Source organism: Sebastes umbrosus, chromosome 3 (assembly GCF_015220745.1).
Source record: "Sebastes umbrosus isolate fSebUmb1 chromosome 3, fSebUmb1.pri, whole genome shotgun sequence".
NCBI classification, from domain to species: Eukaryota; Metazoa; Chordata; class Actinopteri; order Perciformes; family Sebastidae; genus Sebastes; species Sebastes umbrosus.
Genome location: NC_051271.1, coordinates 26,162,204 through 26,185,861, shown reverse-complemented (window position 1 = coordinate 26,185,861; position 23,658 = coordinate 26,162,204). Strand labels below are relative to the sequence as shown.

The window sequence follows — 23,658 nt, the reverse complement described above, 5'->3', positions numbered from 1 at the left end:
TTCTGCAGTGTGTAGGGAGCGCGCGTTCACGTCTACAGGTGGAGCGAGCTGAGTGAGAACGCGCGCGCTGTTACAAACAGCCCCTTTAAGAAAAGAAAAAAGGTAGAAAAGGCACATGGTAATGACAGTACAAAATAAGTAGCACATTCAACTCAACACAATAAATAAATACATTATTAAAATATAAAATGCCCTCAGTGTAGTCAATAAATAAACTAAACTACCCTCTGCATAGGAACGATACCCCCACAATACAAATATACAGTATATATGCTCCATGACCATCAAAAGAATTTGTACCTCTCAAAAATATTTTAAAAAATAAATAATTAATATATTTCAGACAATTACTCAGTGGAAGGCAGCATATTGCACAGGAGCATCATTGCTGGAGCAGGATGATTGTGGATAGGGAGATAGAATAGGATGATGACTGAATTGTACACTGATTATTTTTTAATTGATTATACGTATATGTGTTTTTGTGTGCGTATATGTGTATGTAGGTATATATGTATACAGTATATATATATATGTATATATAAATAGATTTTATTTTATTTTATTGTTTTAAATTTTATTTCTTTTACTTGTGTATATTATTTTTACTTATATATCTATTTTTGTATATATTATGTTTTTCCTGTATCTATACTGGCTTATTTTTTTATTAATATTAGGCTTGTTAAGTTTCTTTGTACCGAGAATGTTATTACTGGGGACGTTTGTGAATGTTTGTTCTGTTGTTTCAAAATGAACAAAAAAACAATAAATATAATATTGAAAAAAAGATGTTTTAAAAAATGAATGAATTTAGTCACATCGGTGATCGACGCGTACTGTCTGGATACGTCATATCCCGGCAGTTTAACATCCGGGTACTTCCTCTCTCCGCAGCAACCGGCTCTCTCTAGAAGGTTCTGTCGGTTACCGGGTGGAGACACTTTTCATCTGAGTCCATCCGACACCGAACTGCGGTGTTTCAGCCCCGGAACCGCATCAGGCCCGTTCAGAAAACTTCCCTTAACATTCTCCATCGATTATCAAGTGTAGATGCCAGAGTTAATGGCGGCACCGAGAGTCTCAAACATGGGGCGACACAAAGGAGGGATGTACGTGGACCGCGACAAGCCGGCCCAGATCCGCTTCAGCAACATCTCTGCTGCTAAAGGTACGGTAAACTGTTCACAAGGCGTTTGAAACGGTTTAATATACCTGCAACTAAACGTCACAACTCAGTCCAGGATGATAGCAGTGTGCTGGGCGGGGCGGGGCACCGTTATTCATGGTCATTAGCTTCTCCTGCCTGCAGCCAGACCTCATTAGAAAAAGAGCTAATTGAACAGCTTTACTCCGTGATAAAGGGATACACCATGATAACTACAAAACTAAAGATGTAGTTATTAAATCAAAGTCCCCTTTTCTATTCGGCATATATGACATGCACCAGAAATGACTTACTGTACTGAAATTTCATAATTTCATTGTGGTGCTTCCTTAAAAAAAGAGCTTCTGTCAGTGAGTAGCATGCAGCACGAGACAGCATCTTTGATGGAAGACATACAAAGAGTCTGGTGTGATGTTCTCTCTCTCTCTGCAAGATGCTCATCATGACTCCACACAATCTCAGCTTTAGCTAGCTCAGTGGCCCAAAGTGATGCATACTATATATGGCCAGAAGCTAAGATGCAAAGGATGGAGGAATATAACTGTGTATCTCAACTAAAAACTTATTTATTATGGTATTTGAAACGCCTAATATCCGCAACAAAACGTCACAACTCAGTCCAGACTCATAGCTGTGGGCAGGGCATTAGCTTCTTCTGCCTGGTGCCAAATCTCATTAACAAAAGTGCGTATTTAACAGCTTTACTCCGTGTTAAAGGTATATACCATGGTTACTACAAAACTAAAGTGGTATTTATTAATTCAAAATCCCTTCTTCTATTCAGCATATATGACATGCACCAGAAATTACTTATTGTACTGAAATTTCATAATTTCATTGGGGTGCTTCCGTATAAAAAAAGCTATCAGTGAGTAGTAGGCAGCATGCAACAACATTTTTGATTCAAGACATTCGTATGTCTTGCACCAGAGAAAATCACACCAGACTCTTTATAGGAAGAGTCTGGTGTGATGTTCTCTCTCTCTGCAAGATGCTCCCCATGACTCAACACAATCTCAGCTTTAGCTAGCTCAGTGGCCCAAAGTGCTGCATACTATATATGGCCAGAAGCTAAAATGCAAAGGATGGAGAACTAAAAATGTGTATCTCAATTAAAAGCTTATGAAAGTAGTCTGCCGTTCATCACTTTGTTGTTGTTTTTACTTTGTTTATTGGACATTTCAACATGCAATAATCATGCAGTGATTTGGGCACATATGTACATACAATTAGAACAATGTGTCACAGGTTAAGTTGTTGCAGATTAACATTTTATAACAATACAGACACAAGCAGGAAAAGTAAAACACTAACACACCACAATAGATACTCAACCATCACCCTTTCAAATACTAAGCTCACTGAGGGAATTCAACTCTATATATATCAGAAAAAGGACCCCAAATGTCATCCAATTGATTGCATAAACCACCAAGCCAAAAGCCAAGTCTTTTCCAATCTGATAAAATGTAGGATATCACTTATCCAGAGGGCATGAGAGGGAGGTATCGTTGATCTCCAGGTGGTCAATATTAGACGTCAAGCCAATAGGGTTGTAAAGGGTATAACATTTTTTGGGTTTGTGTAGCGAAGGTGCATCACTTTGCTTTAATGGGTAATGTTGAAAATGGATTTTGACGGCTTGATTTTCGTTTTAGCTGAGACTTTGGTTGGTCTTGCTTGTGAATTATTTATGTGCTTTGTTCATTTTACTATCCTGAAACATAAACATGCAACATTTGCTGTGTGTACTATGAAGAACAAGACCAACCTTAATATTAAAAGATGTGTTATTTTGTGTCTGCTTTATTAGTTGTAGCACCCTCAAAAAACATTAATGGATATTGTTGTTTTTGGTTCCTCATGCTTGACATTTGTCACCGTACTGACTTATCATCTGCTTGTTTTACAGCTGTTGCAGATGCCATCAGAACAAGCCTGGGGCCTAAAGGCATGGACAAGATGGTCAGTAAACACATTTTGGCTTCAGGCTAACTTCACCAAGCTCCTGTGTCATACACGTGTTTCTAAAGCAGGTGCTGTTTGTTTCAGATCCAGGATGAGAAAGGTGATGTGACCATTACCAACGATGGCGCCACCATCCTGAAACAGATGCAGGTGCTACACCCTGCAGCCAAAATGGTACGCTCCATCAGATGATGCTGTCTTCTGGTGTTTCATTTACTTGATCCCTAGATAATTTGCAATGAACCTCATTGGGATTTTAACATGAACTAATCTTAGTTGTTTTAAAAGCCTGGATTGAAATAGGTTTGTCTGTGTGTTTCAGCTGGTCGAACTATCCAAAGCCCAGGACATTGAGGCTGGAGACGGCACCACCTCTGTGGTGGTGATTGCTGGAGCGCTGCTGGACGCCTGCTCCAAGCTGCTGCAGAGAGGTAAGAGCTGCAGACAAATGTATTAATGCCATTGTACATGCTTATCTCAGCAATTGTGCTTTGTCATGGAGGATTAGTGGGGGAAATGTTGAAGGTCTGGCAGTTTTAATGAGCAAATTTCAGAAGAATGAATTCTGTTTTTGGGAGTATTCATCTGTTTTTATCACACGTTAAAAAGTGGAAACACTGGAGGTGGAAAAGAGTGGAAAGGTTGGCATATTAAAAATAAGAAGATGCAAATATAGGCGGTCAAGAGTAGATTTTTCAAGTTCAGTTCAAATTCAGTCAAGGGCCCATTTTACTTACTTTGCAGTAATTAATTAGAGCAGCACATCTCCATGTCTGAAATAAAATAAAACCCCTCTGAGTTTTTAAAGTGGGAAAAGCCGAGGCAAACCGTTCAATGGGTTGTGCCTAGTGGGGACATGAGAGGAAAAACGTACTTGTTGTTTGCATCAATGACCAGACAGTCATTAAACCATTTTTTCCCGCAACTGACAGTTTTTAATTTAATTTGGAAGTGTTCTCTGGGCTTTCTTAAGCACAAATGTGAAGATATTTTCAAAATTGGTCAAAAAAGAAAAGTGAATTTTTCTTATCATACTGTATCTAGTATTTGGGCACATGATGGGTCTACTGTTTTTGCAATACACTCCATTATAATTTAGGGGGGAAAAAGTAGTGCCCAAATACTAGATATAGTATGATAAGAAAATGTCTGTATCTCAGAAACTACAAGGACCACAATCAAGTCTTTGGTATCTGTGAACTCATAACAAGTTGAATATCAAAGATATGCACACATCTGCAGTGTAAAAAATATTTCACATGGAAAACATTTAATAAACACAATGTTAGCGTTTTGCCTCATTTGTCAAAAATCCAGACTATTAATAAAAGTGTGACTTTTCATGTGATCTAAAAATGTCAAAGTTGTGCTGTTAGATACTTGCCCTGAGTCTGTCTTTACCGAATTCCAAGACTTTTGACCAATCAGAACAAATGTTGTGGCATTTTTCCTAATCATAATAAATATAGTCTTTGGGCACAATTGAAGAGTTTTGCCTCATCCTGTGGCTAATTCATATTTTTTTCTATAAAATGTCAGAAAGCTGAAAGACGGCAATCACAATTGACATATTCAGTATTGCTTGTGTTCGACCAGCAGTCCAAAGTTCAAAGATGTTTAATTTAAAATTATATAAAACTTAAAAAGTCAGCAAATCCCCCTAATTTGTAGCAGAAACTAGAGAATATTTGACGTCTTTACTTGGTAAATGACTCGTACAATCAAGCGAAAAAAATCACATTTTTGTTGATTAATTTTCTGCAGATGGACTTCTCTGTTGTTGAATTGTTTCAGTACTAATGTTTATACGTTGTCCCATTGGTCAGGTATCCACCCCACCATCATCTCTGAGTCCTTCCAGAAGGCGGTGGAGAAAGGCGTGGAGGTGCTGACGGGCATGAGCCGACCGGTGCAGCTGAGCGACCGCGAGACGCTGCTCAACAGCGCCACCACATCGCTGTGCTCCAAGGTGGTGTCGCAGTACTCCAGCCTGCTGGCGCCCATGAGCGTGGACGCCGTCATGAGAGTCATCGACCCAGCCACCGCCACCGGCGTCGACCTGACTGACATCAAAATCATCAAGAAGCTCGGGTGAGTGTGAGCGCTGGAAAACAGCTGGTCCATATCACAAATCATTTTCAAAGTTTGTTTTGATTCTGCACCTGTATTTGATGCATTTTAATATTTTATGGTTGTTTTTAAATTGTAATCTTATATGAATGATGGAGGACATTTGAGACTTTTTATAGTCCTTTTATATTTCATGAAATTTCAGATAGATTTTAGATCCACTCCTTCCAAGTATTGATCTTTATTTCTCCTCCTTATGTCTTTCGTGTTGTGTTTTTAGAGGGACCATTGATGACTGTGAGATGGTGGACGGCCTGGTTCTGACCCAGAGGTTGGCCAACAGCAGCGTGTCCCGTGTGGAGAAGGCCAAGATCGGCCTCATCCAGTTCTGCTTGTCCCCTCCCAAAACTGACGTGAGTCACCTGATAAATATCAGCTCAGAGGAACGATGACAGCTTCTCTGTCTGCTTTTAATGGTACTTTATGTTACATTGAGGGAAATGTGTCTTAGATGTAGGCTTTATCTTTTTGTACAAAAGAGACCAGGAACAATGCAATGACTTCCACTGGTATACAAAATTCTTCACACGTACAAAACAAAAAAATAAGTGTTATGTTCCCAGTGATCAAAGGTATCTCAAGAATATAATGTGTTATAAGCTTTAATTGGAGAAGCATTCACAATTTTTAAAACTCCTCTTCTCAGAGATGACAAATTCCTGTCGTGGTCCTTTTCTCTCTTGACCTGCTGTATGTTTTTTGGCATGCAGATGGACAACCAGATCGTGGTGTCGGACTACGCCCAGATGGACCGCGTGCTGCGGGAGGAGCGCGCTTACATCCTCAACATGGTGAAACAGATCAAGAAGGCCGGCTGCAACGTGCTGCTCATCCAGAAGTCCATCCTCAGGTACTCAAACACGGCTAACACGAGAACAGATACTGGTATCCATGTCTTATCAGACTAGATAGATATGGACAGTAAACATGCTTCATACTAACAACAATGTGTCCTGTGACAGAGACGCTCTGAGCGACCTCGCCCTGCACTTCCTCAACAAAATGAAGATCATGGTGGTGAAGGAGATCGAGAGAGAGGACATTGAGTTCATCTGCAAGGTGAGCCTCGTCAAAATATTTGCAGCTGCACTGTTTCAGTTATTATAGATGTTAAGACCCTTCCATTACTCTCTGAAGCACTGATCGGTTTCTTTTTATCTTGGTATTAATAGTAGTCTTTTTTACACTAATGTTGTCACATTAGTTTGGCTCCTACCTCAGTGCCGGAAAACCTGAGTGCCTGTTTGGTTTTGATAAAATAAGAATTGCTTCCAAGTTATCCCACTTCATTAAGGAGCTTCATAGTGTACTCTGCCGAATATTTCTGCAGTTATTTGATTGTAAATTTATTAAAAAAAACTATTTAGACAACGAGTAAATATTTGGGTTGAGATTAGGGATGGGCATTTCAAGAAAAAATACTATTCAATATTCACTGGGAACTATTGGACCTCTCTAGCTGGTAAAAACAAGGGAAATATATTTTTTGAAAATCATGACTCATCCCTAGTTTCAATGACCTTTAACTTTTTGTTGTCAGTGTCCCCATTATATTTTTGTACTGTTTAACTCCAACCTGTAACAATGATACGCGACCAGGACATTTTTCATCCATATACTGTTATATCTTTGCAAATATACCCATTGTTTGACAGTAAAGTAAAACAAAGTCTCCCCTCCCGTCCAGACTCTTGGCACCAAGCCCATCGCCCACATCGACCACTTCCTTCCAGAGATGCTCGGAACAGCAGAGCTGGCAGAGGAGGTCAACCTGGATGGCTCCGGCAAGCTGGTCAAGGTAAACACCGGTCTGAGTCTTTGTACTGAGATGATTCAGGACTGATATTAGAGCAGTTTTCAGATGAATGACACATCGTACTTCACATACATGTCCAGACACTGTGACGTTAATGCCTCTAGTAAACATTTGGTGTTGCTCCGTTGCAGATCACAGGCTGTGCCAGCCCCGGTAAGACGGTGAGCATCGTGGTTCGGGGCTCCAACAAGCTGGTGATCGAGGAGGCAGAGCGCTCCATCCATGATGCGCTGTGTGTCATCCGCTGTCTAGTCAAGAAGAGGTCGGTCATTTCTTTTTTTTATTTTACAAACATGATGGAAAAGGGATCACTTAAGCTGAGAGGACAAAACACAATGCTCCTTCCTGATTCTGATAGAGATAAAATCCAAACACATATTTTGGACGTTGAGAGTGCAGGCAGGGATTCCCTCCTACAAAGGCGCTCTTGCATTGGTTCATCCTGCAGGAGCGTAAGAAACGGAGGAACAGTACTGTGGAAAGCTCCCCATTAATTGACTCCTGGTTGCCTCAGCATCTTGGCCGGGGAGCAGTCATACATTATTTAACATATTCCAGGAATATTGGGAAATTAATTCAATTGTTTTTCATAAAATTAAATGTACAAGAAAATTCACAAATATTCTGGGAAAGGTATCTGTCAACTTCTTAAAGGATAAGTCCCGTTTCTTTCAGTCATAATATCATTATTAAAGTTAAGTTCTAAGATATGGTAACACAGTGACCTCTATAAAATGTCTGACGGGTCAAGAAACAACAAGCAAACCTCCACGTTAGTCAAACTTATTTGGAAGAGAAAAATTAAGACAAAAGCCGCTCACACATGATCAGCGGTAAAATCGCTCTGCGCTGGATGTGCCATTGTTTTCCTATGGGGATAGCGGTGCTGTCCGACTAGGCGGAAGCGCTACCCTTAGGGTGGCGCACTGCTTGAAGTGTTGCGCTCAGTGCAGTGAGTGAAGAGCAAATTTCTTATCATGTGAAGGCAGCTTAGCAGTAAAATTATTACCCAAACTGTCCGTTGTAAACGTCCAACACTGTTTATAGACCGACTTCCCGTTTCAACTTTGACCTGCTGAACTTAACGAAGCCGAGCGCACACACACAGATTTCCTGTGCATTGGGGGATAGGTTAATTTCAGGTGTGCTCAGTTTTACCTCACAAATAAGTGTTTTACTACCTGTCTGACCATCTGACTGCTGACTCATTGGACTTTGTTGTAGTGATGTCGCCATGTTCCCAGGTTTTAGCAATTAACTGACTTTCCAGTGTGACATATTGTAAAATTATTGATGTCTTCTATTAACCTTTCTTCATCTTCCTCCTCCTCCTCCTCTCCTCAGGGCTCTGATAGCTGGTGGCGGCGCTCCAGAGATCGAGCTGGCCGTGCGTCTGGCAGAGTACTCTCGCACTCTGGCCGGAATGGAGGCGTACTGCGTGCGGGCGTACGCTGACGCCCTTGAGGTGATCCCCTCAACGCTGGCTGAGAACGCTGGCCTGAACCCCATCTCCACCGTGACTGAGCTGCGCAACAGGCATGCTCAGGGAGACAAGATGGCTGGCATAAACGTCCGCAAGGTCTGCTGTCTTTCTCCCCTTTCATTACATGTTGATGTTTATGAAGTAATGTAGTGAGGATAGAACAGAGGATTATATATATTATAGTAAATCATAGTAAATTTTATAGCTTTGCGTTTCAGTGTTATTTCGACAAAACAAGCGATTTGAAGACACTGCCCGTGGGCTCTTGAACCAGTGATGGCAATTATCACTATTTAAATCAATATTTAATGGCATTTCACAGACCAAACAATCTGACAGATTAATCAATAATGAAAATAATACTTGGATGTATTTATATCACATTAACTGGTGATAAAGCAATAATAATACTGCATTGAGATCTCCGAAGCTAAATTACATGGGATGATGCTGCAGCATTAACCGACATCCACCACACACTTCCCAAAAGGCTGTTCATCCTCTTGTCATTTATACGTTTTTGCTGTATAAAGACTGATGTGACTGACTGGTTTACTGTGTCTGTCTGTGTGTGGTACAGGGAGGTATCTCCAACATCCTGGAGGAACTGGTGGTGCAGCCTTTACTGGTTTCCATCAGTGCTCTGACCCTTTCCACAGAGACTGTCCGCAGCATCCTCAAGATCGACGACGTGGTAAGACTCAACATCACAGACTGTGGATCAAATAGTTTAAAGTGAATTTATTTTCAACTGCCCTGAGTCTATATTTGTGTTTTTACTGAATTGCGAGTTCATTGTATTTCATGTTAAGTCTGAGGTGAAAATCTGTTTTGTTGCAGGTGAACACCCGATAAAGAGATGCGAGTCTGTCCAGTGAGTTCTGTCCACTAAGCCTGCTCGTACTGCGAGGGATCAGAGGACTCTGTCGACGTCAGTCTGTTCAGATTTCCGCTGTAGTTGTTACGTTGCATAATTTAATAAATAAAGGCTTCTTTTTTTTGTTGACACTCCAGCTGTTGCCTGTGTGATTCTTTTGCCTCGTAATGAGTTAAACCTCTGGGCTGTGGCCCTCTCGAGAGTCATGAATAGTATATGGTAATAGAATAGAAGTAATAGGATTTTTTAATCTTAATGCTGTTTTTTTATGGCTCGATTTAAAGTTTAACATTAGTATGGAAGAGGTGTTTTTTGGGGGGGGGGGTTTTTGCCCCTGTGAATCTGAAAAAATAGTTCAGCAGACATTTTCCACATGAATTAACTTTGCTTTTAGCGGAAAAAAAAGATTCCTTATGTTTATTCTGGCAGGTTTTAGACCATTCACTCAAGTTAGTACTCATTATTTGTTGAACAATTAATTTTCCAACAAGGCTGTATGATCATGATGTTACAGATCCTTGTCTGAGTAGTAAACCCTTGACAATAAAATTAATAACACAAGAAAATGATGGCAAAATTATTTATCTTTTGTGCTAAAAAACAATTAACCAGGAAGGCCATATTGGCATTAAAATCTATGACAATATACACAAACAATATAAGCCGGAAAAAATATGCCTGAAAATCTGAATTTAATAAATGCAATTGTGAAGTTTTATTATTGGAAGTGGTCTGCAGTTGAAATCAGTCTAGCACTATTGAATTCTAAAGTTATACAGATCTGAACATATTCTGCAGATTTTAAATCCATAAATTTCAATTGTGTAGTACACTACACTATATCTCAGAGGTAAATATTGTACTTTTTACTCCACTAAGTTATTTGACAGCTTTAATTACATTCCTGATTACAGTTTTTCATCCCCCTTCCTGTCCAGTGGATGTTTCTTTGTGGTTTGAGAAAATTCTCCCACTTCTTTAGCTAAATAAACTATTTAAAAATTGGATCATCTGGAAAGTAAATCGCCACAAAAGATCTGAATACTTCTTCCATCACTAGATATGTTGGCTATTGTTAATTAATTTAAAGGTCCCATATTATGCTCATTCTTAGGTTCGTACTTGTATTTTGTGTTTCTACTAGAACATGTTTACATGCTGTAATGTTCAAAAAACCCTTTATTTTCCTCATGCTGTCAGCCTGAATATGGCTGTATTCACCCTCTGTCTGAAAAACTCTGTTTTAGCGCATTTTGACTGAATTGCAACAGAATTGCGTTGCTAGGCAACAGCTTGGGCCCATGTGTACTTCCTGTCAGCTGATGACATTCACATACACTGCAAGCAGGAAATAAACTGGGACACATTTAGAATGTTTACGTTTAAAATTGTGTAAAGGGTCTAAATATTGTATATTCGTGACATCACAAATGGACAGAAATCCTGACAGCTTGTTTCAAATGCAGAGTTTCTGAATACGGGCTGTGTGTATTTCCCTGTGGATTGAGTGTTAAGATAAGATAAGATAAGATATTCCTTTATTAGTCCCGCAGTAAGGTAATTTGCAGTGTACAGCAGCAAAGGGGATAGTGCAAAAAACAAGATGCTTCATCTAACACAGTAAAAAAGAGCTAAACAAAGAGTAACAAAATATGATCCATTTAAATAGAAGGAAGTATAAAAATAGGAGCAGTATATACAGTATTGACAATAAACAGACTATTAACAAAGTTGCACAATTTCGATACTTTCACAGTATTTATATAGGACTTAAGCCTGCTTTATAATAAATAAAAAAAACGTGAAAATCTCACTTTTTTTATAATAAGGGACCTTTAAGTTATAATACTTTTATTTTGTATGGGACCCACATCTTTTCATTTCCTGTCACGCTTCGTCACTTCCTTGCCAACCAAGCTCCGCTCCGTTGCTAAGGAGACCACCTGCTGCCTAGATACCGACACACGGACAGCGACTATTACTGACTTCTCTCAAAATACCGGACATTTGTAACGTTAATTTATCTACATTTGTAAGAAACTGGAACAGATACTAGGACGCCATGGCGAGCGACCACCGGACAAACGTCCTGGTGACTTCGTGTTTGAAAACGCCGGTAGACCCGCTCACCAGAGCTCCGGTAGCTTCCTACGAGAGAGAGAGAGTGCTGCCGTACCCGGCTACCGGTCACCCGGACAACCGGGACTACGAGAGGGAGGTAAACACACGTTAAAACACACATTACTGAGCTACGTTATTAACTGTATACTTTTACTCAAGTACAATGTTGAGGTATACTTGTACTTTACTTGAGTATTTGTCTGCCACTTCTGAAATCTAGTTAGAAAGCTTTAAAACGGTAAACACTGAGTCAGGGGTACCAGACTGTAGAATAATGGAATATATCATGTAACCTTAATGCATGACTATATTTGGTAACACTTCATTTTTACAGGTCCACAGATTTCATGGTAATTAGGTGATAAATAGCAAGTTACCTATTGAAATTTATATGGTATTACTGCCAAATTACCCAAATATTTACCTCAAAATTGATCAAAAATGACTTTATTATAAACATGATTTAATAATTATATGCTAAAATAGTATATAATGGTTAAAATAGGGCCCTTAGGCTTGAGAAGCGGCTGCTCTTCATCGGAGGTGGAAAACCAAGACTAATAGAAGACACTTCTGATCAGCACAAATCTCACCATTGTGTGACTTATTGTCTACACAAATGTAACCTGGTAGCTGATGTCATGATTCAGGGAGTTTTTTTTAAAGAAATTTCAAAGAAGTTATTTGCTAATTATTATCTTTTTACCAGCAGACATGGAAATAAAGCATATCAATTAACTTTGAATTATTTTCCTGGAAATGTATTAAATAAATTACCAGCTATGAGAAATAGTGGACCTGTAAAATGAAGTGTCACCATATATTTAATTTAGGCTTTAGAATTGCTTTTTAAAAATAATATTTCTTAATATAAGGAAAACCTGTCTGCCAGCAGGTGATCTAAAATTTTCACCTGCCACAGCCAACATTTACCCGGTGTTTGGCAGGTGGCAGGTGCTAAATTCATTCCCTGCTTGTACTTTTAAGTTACCCCACTAATTTCAACTTACATCTCAGAGGTAAATATTGCACTTTTAATTCACTATATTTATTAAATACACAGCTAGTTACTGTTTACATGGAGAAAAAAAACATGATATGATGTAGTTCTGTACTCTACTCAGTGGTAGGCCTAGTACACAAAGTATCTAACATTGACTCCACATAACTAATAATTTAAATGCATTTAGCTAACAGAATGATATAATATTCTATAATAATATAACACTTTGAATATAACACTTTGAAAGGAACCATTCTGTGTAATGAGTACATTTACTTTTGATATTTTAAGTACATTTTGCTGATAATACTAACATTTTGAATTCAGGACTTTTACTTGCAGTGAAGTATTTTTATACTTTAACTTGTTTATTTGTTTATTTATTTTGCACAATTTAAGACTACACAACATAAAAAAAATAAATGAATAATATACAGTGCAGGAAGAGGCAAAAAACCCACTGAGCTTATCTGAAGCCTCCACCTAGAGACATGATTAATATAAAGAAATAATATGACTACATAGTGATAACAAACAATTAAAACAAGATAAAAGATAATAACAATTAAAATACAGTAAATATATCAAAAAAGGCACGTGTGTGTGTGTGTGTGTGTGTGTGTGTGTGTGTGTGTGTGTGTGTGTGTGTGTGTGTGTTTGTGTGTGTGTGTGTGTGTGTGTGTGTGTGTGTGTGTGTGTTGCGTGGAAGTGTATGGTTAGTGTTTGTGAGGAGGATATTGATTTAAATATCTATAAAGACTTCTGGGCAATTGTTACCAAACAACATTGTGAGTGGGAAAAAATAAAAAACATAAAAACAGATACAATACTTCTCAAGTACAGGGTTTGAGTACTTCTTCCACCACTGATATTAATTCTAGTGTGAAGCAACAGTTCGACAATTACAACCTCAACTATTGTTTATTTGTATTGCTTTATTGTTTTTAATCTGATTATTTTGTTATTGGGGAATGCAAATTAATATTCCTATGAGAAACTGTATTGTAATAGTTAAATAGTTCTAAATAGTAAAAGTAAAAAAAGAAGGAGTTTAAAACACCTTTAAAATGGCTCCTTTTACTGATATAAATTAGCCCTAACTAAGCTAGGTCTAACTAAAAGTCTGGTAACTTAAAATACAAGTTGTTGTAGATTTTGATAGTAATTTAAATATTTCATCGCTGCTGGTGGTGTACCAATTACCTATAATGCAAGAGGACGTGCCAAATGAAATCAATGTATTTAAATCGACAGTAAGTGTAATTTACTTTAACGCCTTGAAGTTTTGAATTGTTATGCCAAAAAAATCATTTTGAGCTCTGCAAATATAAACAAAAGATTTGGGACAAAACTAGAATTATCCTCCCAAGAACCTCATAAGATGAGAAAACACAGAGTATCAAGGTAATTTCCTTCTAATTTAATCTTTGCAACACATTGCTGATGCTGTCAACTATATTATAACCAGTGACTTTGAATGTTAAAGATTCAGATGTCTTAACAAAGTAGAAAACTACATTTTAAGTGTTTTGTGTGGGAAAAAAAAGTTTCCCTGTATTTATTCTAACAGCTTTTAGGCCATTCTCTCAAGTTGTAATACTTTGTTATGCTTTGAACGATGATTTTCAAACAAAGCATAATAATAATGATAATAATAATAATAATATATTATATGCATAGTACCTACGTAATAATGTTTGAGTAGCAAACCTAAACATTCAAGAGTAAAACTAAGAATAGCACACAAGAAAATTAAAGCAACAATTAATTGTTAAATAAGTCACAATACTGCTTTTGGAATGTGTTTCCCCTCCCTTCCATATTACAATCCTGATTTAATAGAGTTGTAATGTTTATATTTTTTCCAGTATACTTTTATTTTGTCTTTTGAGTGAAACAGATCTTGTCCAGTTAACAGGCAGTGGACAGTTTCAGGACAGTCCATGTGGTGGAAAGGATTTGATCTGTATAATTTGTTGGCCTGACTATTTTTGGACTTCCGTCTTGATTAGATTACCAGACGACACATTTGGTTTTTAATCCCAAACACTTAATTATCCTTTGGACATCAACACTGCTGTCCTCCCATGCAGCAGGGTCCTGCAGCAGTTGTCCCATTTCAGTGAAGACAAACGCTTCATGATAATAAATGTGAGAATCAAAAGAGCCAGACACCTGATGCAGGATGTGTGTCAGTTGAGCTCTTTCATGGTAAGCTCCCCTTTGTGTCCCACCATATGGCCCACGTCGCTACTGTTAATAGGCTTATAGTCCTGGAGGAGCCTGCGTGCCGCTAAGCAGAGCTGCTTTGCTCCATGACGCCTGCTCGTTAAAAATGTCCTGTATCAAGCATTAAATATAATAGTCTGGCAGCTTCAAAACAAATATAATAGTTTCAGGATACATTTCATAAATCATATAATGTATGGTTCAGATCATCAACTGTTGTTTGTTTTCTGTGGTATTAGTACTTTTACGTAAAGATTTAAGTACTTCTTCCACCACATGGACCAGTAAGAGAACAACAGCAGGCTGATGTGATGACAAAAAGGTTAAAAAGAATTATAAAAAATTAATAAATAATAAATTATCAGACAAAAATTCATACAATATCCCCAAAATATTAATAAAATAGCAGTAAATATTATTAAAATATCCCCAAAAATATTTTTAAAACATCAGAAACATATTAATAAATGATCAGACAAAGAAATCTTAAAATATTCAAAAAACATTAGCTAAATATTCAAAAGATATTAGTAAAATATCCAAAAACATTAGTAAAATATCCCCAAAAATATTAGTAAAACATCTGAAAAATATTATTAAATTATCAGACCAAAAATCGTAAAATATCCCAAAAATATTAGTACAATTATCAGAAAAATATTAAGAAATGATCAGACAAAAAATTATAAAATATCCCAAAAAATAATTAACCAGCTGCAACATTAAAGTGATGAACACATGAATGCATCAATAATTACATACAATGAAATTATATAGATTATTCTGCAAAATGAGTGCTTTTATGTTTGGTATTTTAAGTATATTTTGATGCTACTTTTGTACTTTTAAGTAATATTTTGAATGCAGGACTTTCACTGAGGCCTCCATTGTCAATAGAAAATGCCCACTGATTGGCAAATGAGCTTTATTTGACTTTTGACCTTTTCAGATGGAGTATGAGGACTCAGGCTCTGATTTCTGTGATGAAGACTATGTGGGTAAGGGTGGTGCTCTCATGATGACTGACCACAGAGCAGCAAGAGACCGCCTCGACCTGAGTGAAATATTCTTCTCCAATGAGGAGTACTACAGCAAGCTGGAGGAGCTGAAAAAGGCCCACCTTCGCACCATGGCCGAGCTGGAGGGCATGTATCGGCGGAAGCTGCAGCTCAAGGCCATGGAGCCTCTGGACCGGTTGATGCTGGAGACCGGCAGGCATAGGTGGGTGGCTGTTGATCAACATTATGTTAAAGGGGCTCTATGTAAGAATCAGAAATAGTTTGTTAACAGTGACACCTGTGGCCGTTAAGTCAACGACAGTTAGCGTCCTGTAGCTCATGCTTTTGCTTGTATTACGTAGATGTAATACTAAAGCATCGGTCAAAACAGTGAGGCGACACACATGAGACTAAACGTGATTTATGGTTAAAACCACAATATCACTATACTGTATATTTCACATGCTTGGCAGTGATGTTAGCTAACCTGTCCAATAGGAAATTTGCCAGCTACGGGTCCGTTTCGATACCAAAAAACAAACAAAGGTCCCTCCGTGAATCAATGGCCCGTCCGATGTTGACCCTAGTTTTCCCTCCAACTTCAGTCACATTCCTGTTTTGCAAGACGGCCTTCACCAGATATAACTTAGTTTTTTTGGGCTAAGTTACTGTATATTCAGGATCACATTAACGTTCAAATGGTAGTTTATGGACGAGAGTATTTTGAATAGGTTGCTCACGGTTATGTTGTGGAAACTCTGTGAACCCAAGTCGCGTCACATGGTAGCACATGCAAGTTGGATGACATTACAACTTAAGTGGCCGAAACTCAGAATAATGTAAGTTACATTAGCCTTCAAATGTAAATACTAGTCACTGCTGGCTGGTAGCCATAGACTGCACGTCTTTTAAAGACATGTTAATGTGTAGCGTGATCTCTGCCTGTCATACCACCGAGATCATCACTTGCAAAGTCATGGAAAAAGATCTCTAGAAAACAGTGTGAACCCCGAACACCTATATGCATGGCAAAAGCATAATTTTCTTGCTATCAGTGAGTGCGTTTTTGTGTAATTTGGGTGAACTGATCCTTTAAATCATCATTGCACTTATCAAATATGCAATACAAAATGTCAAGCATTTGCTGGGTTTATTTTCCTCAATATGGAGATTTGCTGCTTTTATATCATTAAAAATTGAAGAGCTTTGGATTTTTGACTGCTGGTGGCACCAAATAAGCTATTTGACTACGTCACTTTGGGCTCTGAGATATTGTGAAGGATATTTCTAATTCTCTATTATTTTATAGACAAAACAAGTAATTCATTAATTGATAAAATAATTGACAGATTAATTGATAAGGAATATAGTTGCTACATGCAACCCTGAGTGCAATTTAATTGCCTTTGAGATGATTTATAATAAACTAGTATTATGAATTACAAGAATTCCAGCTCAAACTTTCACTTAATATGAATTTATTAAAGGTGCTGAATTCGAAATTCAGAGCATTTCTATTGCCTCCGTGCGGCTCTCAACCTGGTGTTGGCTGAGCTGGCGGCTAGCAGCTAACAGTGCTAACAGTACAAAAAACAGCCACAGAGCGAACAGTGTTTACCTGAGGGGTAACCAGAGGGTGGGCTTTAAACTTCTGCGATGACGTCGTGGGTGGTTATCAGCTCTAATTGCTGTATGATAGCAGTGTAAAGCGGCGACGATGAGCTCGCCAGACGTGCCCACATGCAAGAACATGCACTAAAAGGCATGCAAAGCTGGCTTGGCTATGTCAACAAAGCACAGTGAAGCTTGGATTATAACACGGAGGGAGAGCGGTAGACATTACTCCTCTATATATCAAATCATTTTTTGATGCTACATTAATTCTCTGAATATCGTATAGAGAACCTTTACAGATTGCACATTTTTTCCCCATGTTTTTCAGAATTAACAGTTTGCTTCATTGTTATATGCTGAGTTTGAATGATGGTGAGTAATTTTAGGTGCTTTGTCATACTAACAGTCACTGATTTATTTTTCTATTAGGCTGCCGTGGTCAAACAGCAGCCCAGCAGCTTCACGTCGTTTGAGGAAGTCGCACTCTGCTGTTGAACTCAGGAGAGGCTCCAGACAGTCAGACTCTTCAGATGAAGATGAAGCTGCCAGTTACAATGTAGAGAAAGGCCTGCTTTTTTCTCCTAAAGAACACATCAAGAACATGTGGCAGGACTTTAAGCTGTCCCCTCACAATCGCCACCTGTCGTCCTCCTCGATGCCCAGCCTGCAGGCAGACCAGAAGAGGTCACGGAAGGGAAAAGGAAAGAAGAGGCAGGAGCATAAAGACGAAGGGCAGGAGTACTGGAAACACAGATTGACCATCCCGAAACCTTTCCAGATGATGCTGCGTGAGGCTGAGAGGCAAAAGCGTGGCATAAAGACGCGTTCAGAGATCGAACAGGAGAACGCAGAGCTGCGACGACAGCTAGAAGAATTGACAGAGTGCCAGAAGAAGTTCCGTGCCAGCCCCGTACCGGCTCATGTTCACCTCCCTCTTTATGGAGAGTTACAGGAGCGCAAAGACGAACGGCGGCGAATGAGAGAGCGAGAAGATCTTCGATCCATCCAGAAGCCCTTCAGCTTCCTGGAGAGGGAGCGACTAAAGAAGGAGCAGAAACAGCTGCATCACCCACACCAATCCGACCAGGAGAAAGTCAAACCCTTCAAGGCCAAGCCTGTGCCCAAGGCGGTATACGTAGCAGCATCAGGGGAGCACATGAAGGAGGAGCAGCTGTATCGGTCCATCAAGATACAGATGAGAGCTCAGGAGATGCTCCTCAGTTCTTCAATGCCTCCCAGCATGCTCGCACGACGACTCAGCGACCGCAAGAAGACCAAAGACGGCAGCGCTGCAACCGGCGGGGACGACATCTTCTCCCACAGGCCCCAAATTAACAAAGAGGTACCTGATTTCGACGCCAGCTACCGACGCTTCCAGAAGCACCTGGAGAAACAAAAAGAGTTGAAACTTACGACTGCATGCGAACCCTTTGAATTGAGGACGTCACACATCACTTCGCACCGTGAACGCATCCTGGCCGACATCGAGAAGGAGCAGAGCAGCCCTCGGATGAAGCGCTGGCCGCACATCAGCCCCGGGCAATCTCAGACGCCAAACTCAAGTCTGTGTTCGTCCCCCTCTGGCAGCCTGGAGCTGCTGCCTACCAAAGTCACAGATGCCAGCAAAAAGCGCCAAGAGGCCGTGAGGTACCATTGTAGTACTCCAAAGGCTTCCACCATTTTAGCTGAGACAGCCTCAGAACTCAAATGTCCTGTTCAGACCTTCTGTGTTTGAAATCCCTACAGGCTGAATTTTTGTTGAACTCCTTCTCCCAACGTCCCTGCAGTGTGCTCACAACCCCACTCCAATATTTACACCCCATAGCCGATGGTTGCACCCACCATCTGCCCCCGTCCTCCCGAAGTCCCCATCCCATCCAAACCTTCCTGCATCTGTGACCAGATTGTCTCCCTGAGTAGAAAGGTGCTGGAGCAGAGGAAGAAGGCCGAGGATGAGGAGGAGCAGTGGAAGGAAAGGCAGAAGCAGAGGGAGAAGAAGCTGCAGAGGGTGGTGTTGAAACGCGCCCAGGCCAACGACCCCCACCTGGCTCTCTCGCAGACGCACAAGACCAAACTCAAAGAATTCAGGTACCCTAAAAACAACATGACCACAGCGTGAGCAGAACCGCTGTTGAATGAACAAACCATAATTCTGTGTTCTCTGCAGGGAACAAGAGCTTGAGCGCAGGAAGGAGTACCAGCAGGAGATTAAAGAGATGCGTCAGAGAGTGAAGGGGAGGCCACTGCTGTTGGAGCAGGTTGCACAGGTGAACATCCACCTAAGCCTTAAATCAGACAGCACAGGTGTCCATGTGATCAACCCCATGAAAAGCCTGCGGTCACCCATATTGTGATCAAATTTAAATTTTTCAATACTCTGGGTTTGATTGACTAAAACAGCAAATTGTCAGCATTTATATACATCTGTAATACTGGACATGGATAATTTTTTGACATAAGTATACAAACATGCTATTCTTTCTTTTTAATCCACGTATATTATGTACCTATATCTGCCCAACAAAGGGCTCTTATTTGCCCTTCCAGTCTTAAAAATATCCTCTTCCTCCCCTCCAGATTGCAAACGACAACCAAAAAAAATAAAAGAAAGAGAAGAAAAAGAAAATTAAAATTAAGAATTAAAAAAACAGAAAAATTGAAAAGTGAAATATATTTATATATCAACCAGTAGATAATGTAAAAAAATAAAAATGGAAAAAATATATATAACAGTACATTAATAAATACATAAAATCCTAATGAATATATATATATATATATATATATAAAGGTAAAAATAAAAAAGGAGAAGAAAAACAAATATAAATGTCCAACACTGCCTCAGGGAAACAATGTAGCATAAGTTGTTAATGTTATCTTCGATATCTGTCGCCCATTTTAACATTCAAATCAGACTTCTGTATGACCACCCACACATTTAAAGACATAAATACAGTCTAATTACAGCAGATTCAAACAACCTCTGTACCAAATTTTTCTACAAGCGTTAGTGTGGTAGAACATTTAAATTAAATAATTAGCAAATTAATTAAAACTGAACTAAAGCTTAAATTATGTTGCTGCATCAAACATACAGAAAACCAGACCTTTTGCATGACATAGTTGAATAGGGACACTCTGACTAAATAAATAAAAGACTATACAATAATACCCATACAATACTTTATTTCACAGTAAAAGTGCTTTACACATAAAAAGATGCGTAAAACCATTGAAAGATTGAAGAGAGATGAGAAGACAAGCAATATAACAATATATAACAATTACAAATTTATAAGAATTTTGTTTTCAAATGAGATTTACATGAAGATATTGAGGTAACTGAAAAGAAAACATACACTTTAAGTAAAAACCTACCTTAAAATACTGTTAGTGCTGAGCAAGCTGCTGATAATTGACCTTTTTTTTGCCTCATCTACTGTAGGTAATACACTGACTATGGATAAGTACCTCATACAAAACCCACTTCAAAACACCCAAACTATCCCTTTAAGTACTGTACTTTCTGCATTAATACATCAATAATTATAATCCATTATTACACGGCTGTGTTGAATACTCCATTCTGATTGGTAAATCACAGCGTTCTGCGGTCTGTAATTTCTCTATAACAGACCGTTGCTATGGGTGCAGCTTTGATGTCAGACTCTGGTGGACCGTTTTTGTGTCAAAATATTGATTTCTTAAGTAAGTAGCCGTGTAATAAGCAGGATAATGTACAGCTAGCGGGTCATTGTTGTGAAAGAATCCCCTTCAGGGCGATGAGAGACCGGTTCCAGGTGTGCAGCATCACCCTGTCGGGGATTCTTTCACAACAATGACCGGCTAGCTGTACATTATCCCTTACATAATATACTATTATTCATTCATAATGAGTATTTTTACTTATATAGATATAATATAAGTGAAAACAAAAGATCTGAGTACTTCCGGTTTTGAGTAATGGAACGACTGCAATAGCATTTCATTACCATAAGTGCTCGGATGTATGAGTATCTCTGATGAAATCAAACAATGTAAGAGTATCGGAGTGTGTTATTTCTTTACATAACAGCACAACATTGTTTACACTGACTCTCTGAACTTGCTTTGATAACAGAGGAATGCCAAGCAGGCAGCGGAGAAGCGCTATACAGACGCCCTGCATGGATGTGAGCTGACTGAAGACTTTATCAGCAGTAAGGCGGCTAAATCAGGATCTGCACGCGAGGCCTCCCCATCCAGTGACAGCAAACAGAGGTGAATCTGAGAAAAACACACTGACTACGCTCAGAATTTAATGACCCAGTCAGTATGACAAGAAATTAAACGTATGATAGAGATGAAACATCTGGGAGGGAGTGCAGTGAAATAAGCTGATAGCTAGTTTCAAGTTATTTATTTATTGTCATATGCACAACTATAGAGAAGCAGTCATTGGCAATTAAAACCTTAGATCTCAGGCTCTAACAAAGCTTATTAAATATGTATAAAGAAAAAAACATGCAAGTAAAGACATAAAATAGTGCCAAAGTTAAAAGGGATAAAATATAACATATATAAAATAATATAATATATATTTGTACAGTAATTGCAAATTGATTTATAAACTAATTAACTATTAATATACTATTATGTTTAATTTATAAGAATACATAATATTTTTAAACTGATTATATGTTGTTTTGCCCAGAGAAGTAACTACAGCTGTCAGATAAATGTAGTGGAGTAAAAAGTACAATATTTCCCTCTGAAATGTAGTAGAGTAGAAGTATAAAGTTGTAGAAAACGGAAATACTCAAGTAAAGTATTTGATTAAATGTACTTAGTTACATTCCACCACTGATTAAATGTCATGTTTAATTCCCTAGTTTTTAATACAGTATTTAAAATATTAATAGAATATGTACTTTCAAGGTATTTATTGTCATAAAGCATGTTTAATGCTATTTTGAAAAGAGCTGTGCATAGAAAGTTGTTAAAGTGATTACTAGTCTACTGATTACTAATAGATAGATAGATAGATAGACAAATAGATAGATAGAACATCATAGCAGCCAGATATATTAAAATACAATAAAATATGACACAAGTACATGAACACAGATGAATAAAGATAAAGATGACACTAAATTGAATCAGGTACATTTAAATGTTTTGGTGGACCTGAAATAAAAGACAAGAGTGCAGCCATCTTTAAGGGCCTAATGGTGTTATTGACTCAGAGCTGATTGTGTTCTTCTGTTTGTTAGTGATTATGAGGAGCCAGAGATGGGATACAAACCTGTTCACTACAGAAAGGTCTTCCTGGATGATGAAGACGTGGAAGCGGATCCAAACGAAAAGCACAGAGGAAGTGATGAGGTTTCACTAACTCGCCGTGATAAAGAGGACGCCAGCGGTCACCACTCGGATCAAGATTACCGTGGAGCTGATGATGACCACTCTTCAGATGAAAGTGACCACTACTCAGACGACCATGAGAATTATTCAGATGACAGCGAGCACGATGCTGACACCACACAGCAGGAAGCAGGGGAGTGATGTCATCAAACGTCATGATGCAGGTGGCAATTGCTACGTTCAAAGACTCTGACAGAGGACACGGAGCACATCAAGTGAGGAGGAACACTGGAGAGGAAGCTTCTTATTCCTTATATGATAAAATGTTATATTTTATTGTAAATATTGTGCTCACAACAATGGAAAATGTGATATCTTTAATCTCATTAGTTTACTCTATAGTGAGCAGTTAATTGAGATTTTAAATCATCATCATTTTGCATCATTACTGACAGACGTAACATCAGTTAAATGTGAAGCATTGTGTGATTTCTAGCTAAATACAGTACTTTTTTGCTCCATTGTGTGCACAATAAATTGCACATTTAAGGAAGTGATTTTGGATGCAGCTATAGGCTTTTTTCACAGTACACACTTTGACTTGTCATATAAGGAAAAGCACAGGTTAAACTTTACATTAAGGATGGCTCTGTTCTATTCAGGAGTCCCAGTAATCCATACCGCATACCAATTCTATAGTAATTGGCACAAAACATCAACATACTTAACCATTTTATACTGACAGGAAATGATAACAAGACGTGCAACAATTAGTGCTCCAGGAATGACGTATTTTTGTGGGCCAACCAGGAAGTTCATCGCCTGGTTCCCTCGGGATTTTTACATTGGGTTTTGGATTATTGCAGAAAGTAAGCTCTGTGGCAAACACATGTTTATGATACTACATG

The 23,658-nt window shown here is 38.6% G+C and overlaps 2 protein-coding genes across 2 annotated transcripts; both read left to right on the top strand.

The window, feature by feature from the left end:
- The first annotated feature begins 873 nt into the window (after nt 1-873).
- On the top strand, nt 874-9,578 carry cct4 (chaperonin containing TCP1, subunit 4 (delta)). Its single transcript, XM_037765864.1, has 13 exons — nt 874-1,171; nt 3,081-3,133; nt 3,221-3,310; nt 3,459-3,567; nt 4,963-5,227; nt 5,487-5,619; nt 5,977-6,116; nt 6,229-6,325; nt 6,954-7,064; nt 7,214-7,344; nt 8,427-8,661; nt 9,146-9,259; nt 9,406-9,578. The coding sequence occupies exons 1-13, from the start codon at nt 1,054-1,056 to the stop codon at nt 9,418-9,420; spliced, it is 1,611 nt and encodes a 536-aa protein (XP_037621792.1). The 5' UTR covers nt 874-1,053; the 3' UTR covers nt 9,421-9,578.
- Nucleotides 9,579-11,368: 1,790 nt separating this feature from the next.
- Nucleotides 11,369-23,423, top strand: fam161a (FAM161 centrosomal protein A). The gene is made up of 7 exons (XM_037764742.1): nt 11,369-11,660; nt 15,745-16,016; nt 17,837-19,054; nt 19,328-19,495; nt 19,575-19,674; nt 21,528-21,667; nt 22,660-23,423. The coding sequence occupies exons 1-7, from the start codon at nt 11,505-11,507 to the stop codon at nt 22,949-22,951; spliced, it is 2,346 nt and encodes a 781-aa protein (XP_037620670.1). The 5' UTR covers nt 11,369-11,504; the 3' UTR covers nt 22,952-23,423.
- Nucleotides 23,424-23,658: the final 235 nt, after the last annotated feature.

What these genes read in the sequence shown, in the direction of transcription:
- cct4 (XM_037765864.1), top strand. Translation starts at nt 1,054, where the DNA reads ATGCCAGAGTTAATGGCGGCACCGAGAGTCTCAAACATGGGGCGACAC. An exon ending in CAACATCTCTGCTGCTAAAG is followed by an intron (nt 1,172 to 3,080) that starts GTACGGTAAACT and finishes CTTGTTTTACAG; the next exon opens with CTGTTGCAGATGCCATCAGA. An exon ending in CTCCAAGCTGCTGCAGAGAG is followed by an intron (nt 3,568 to 4,962) that starts GTAAGAGCTGCA and finishes CCCATTGGTCAG; the next exon opens with GTATCCACCCCACCATCATC.
- fam161a (XM_037764742.1), top strand. Translation starts at nt 11,505, where the DNA reads ATGGCGAGCGACCACCGGACAAACGTCCTGGTGACTTCGTGTTTGAAA. An exon ending in AAGCGCCAAGAGGCCGTGAG is followed by an intron (nt 19,055 to 19,327) that starts GTACCATTGTAG and finishes CTCCCTGAGTAG; the next exon opens with AAAGGTGCTGGAGCAGAGGA. An exon ending in TGTTGGAGCAGGTTGCACAG is followed by an intron (nt 19,675 to 21,527) that starts GTGAACATCCAC and finishes CTTTGATAACAG; the next exon opens with AGGAATGCCAAGCAGGCAGC.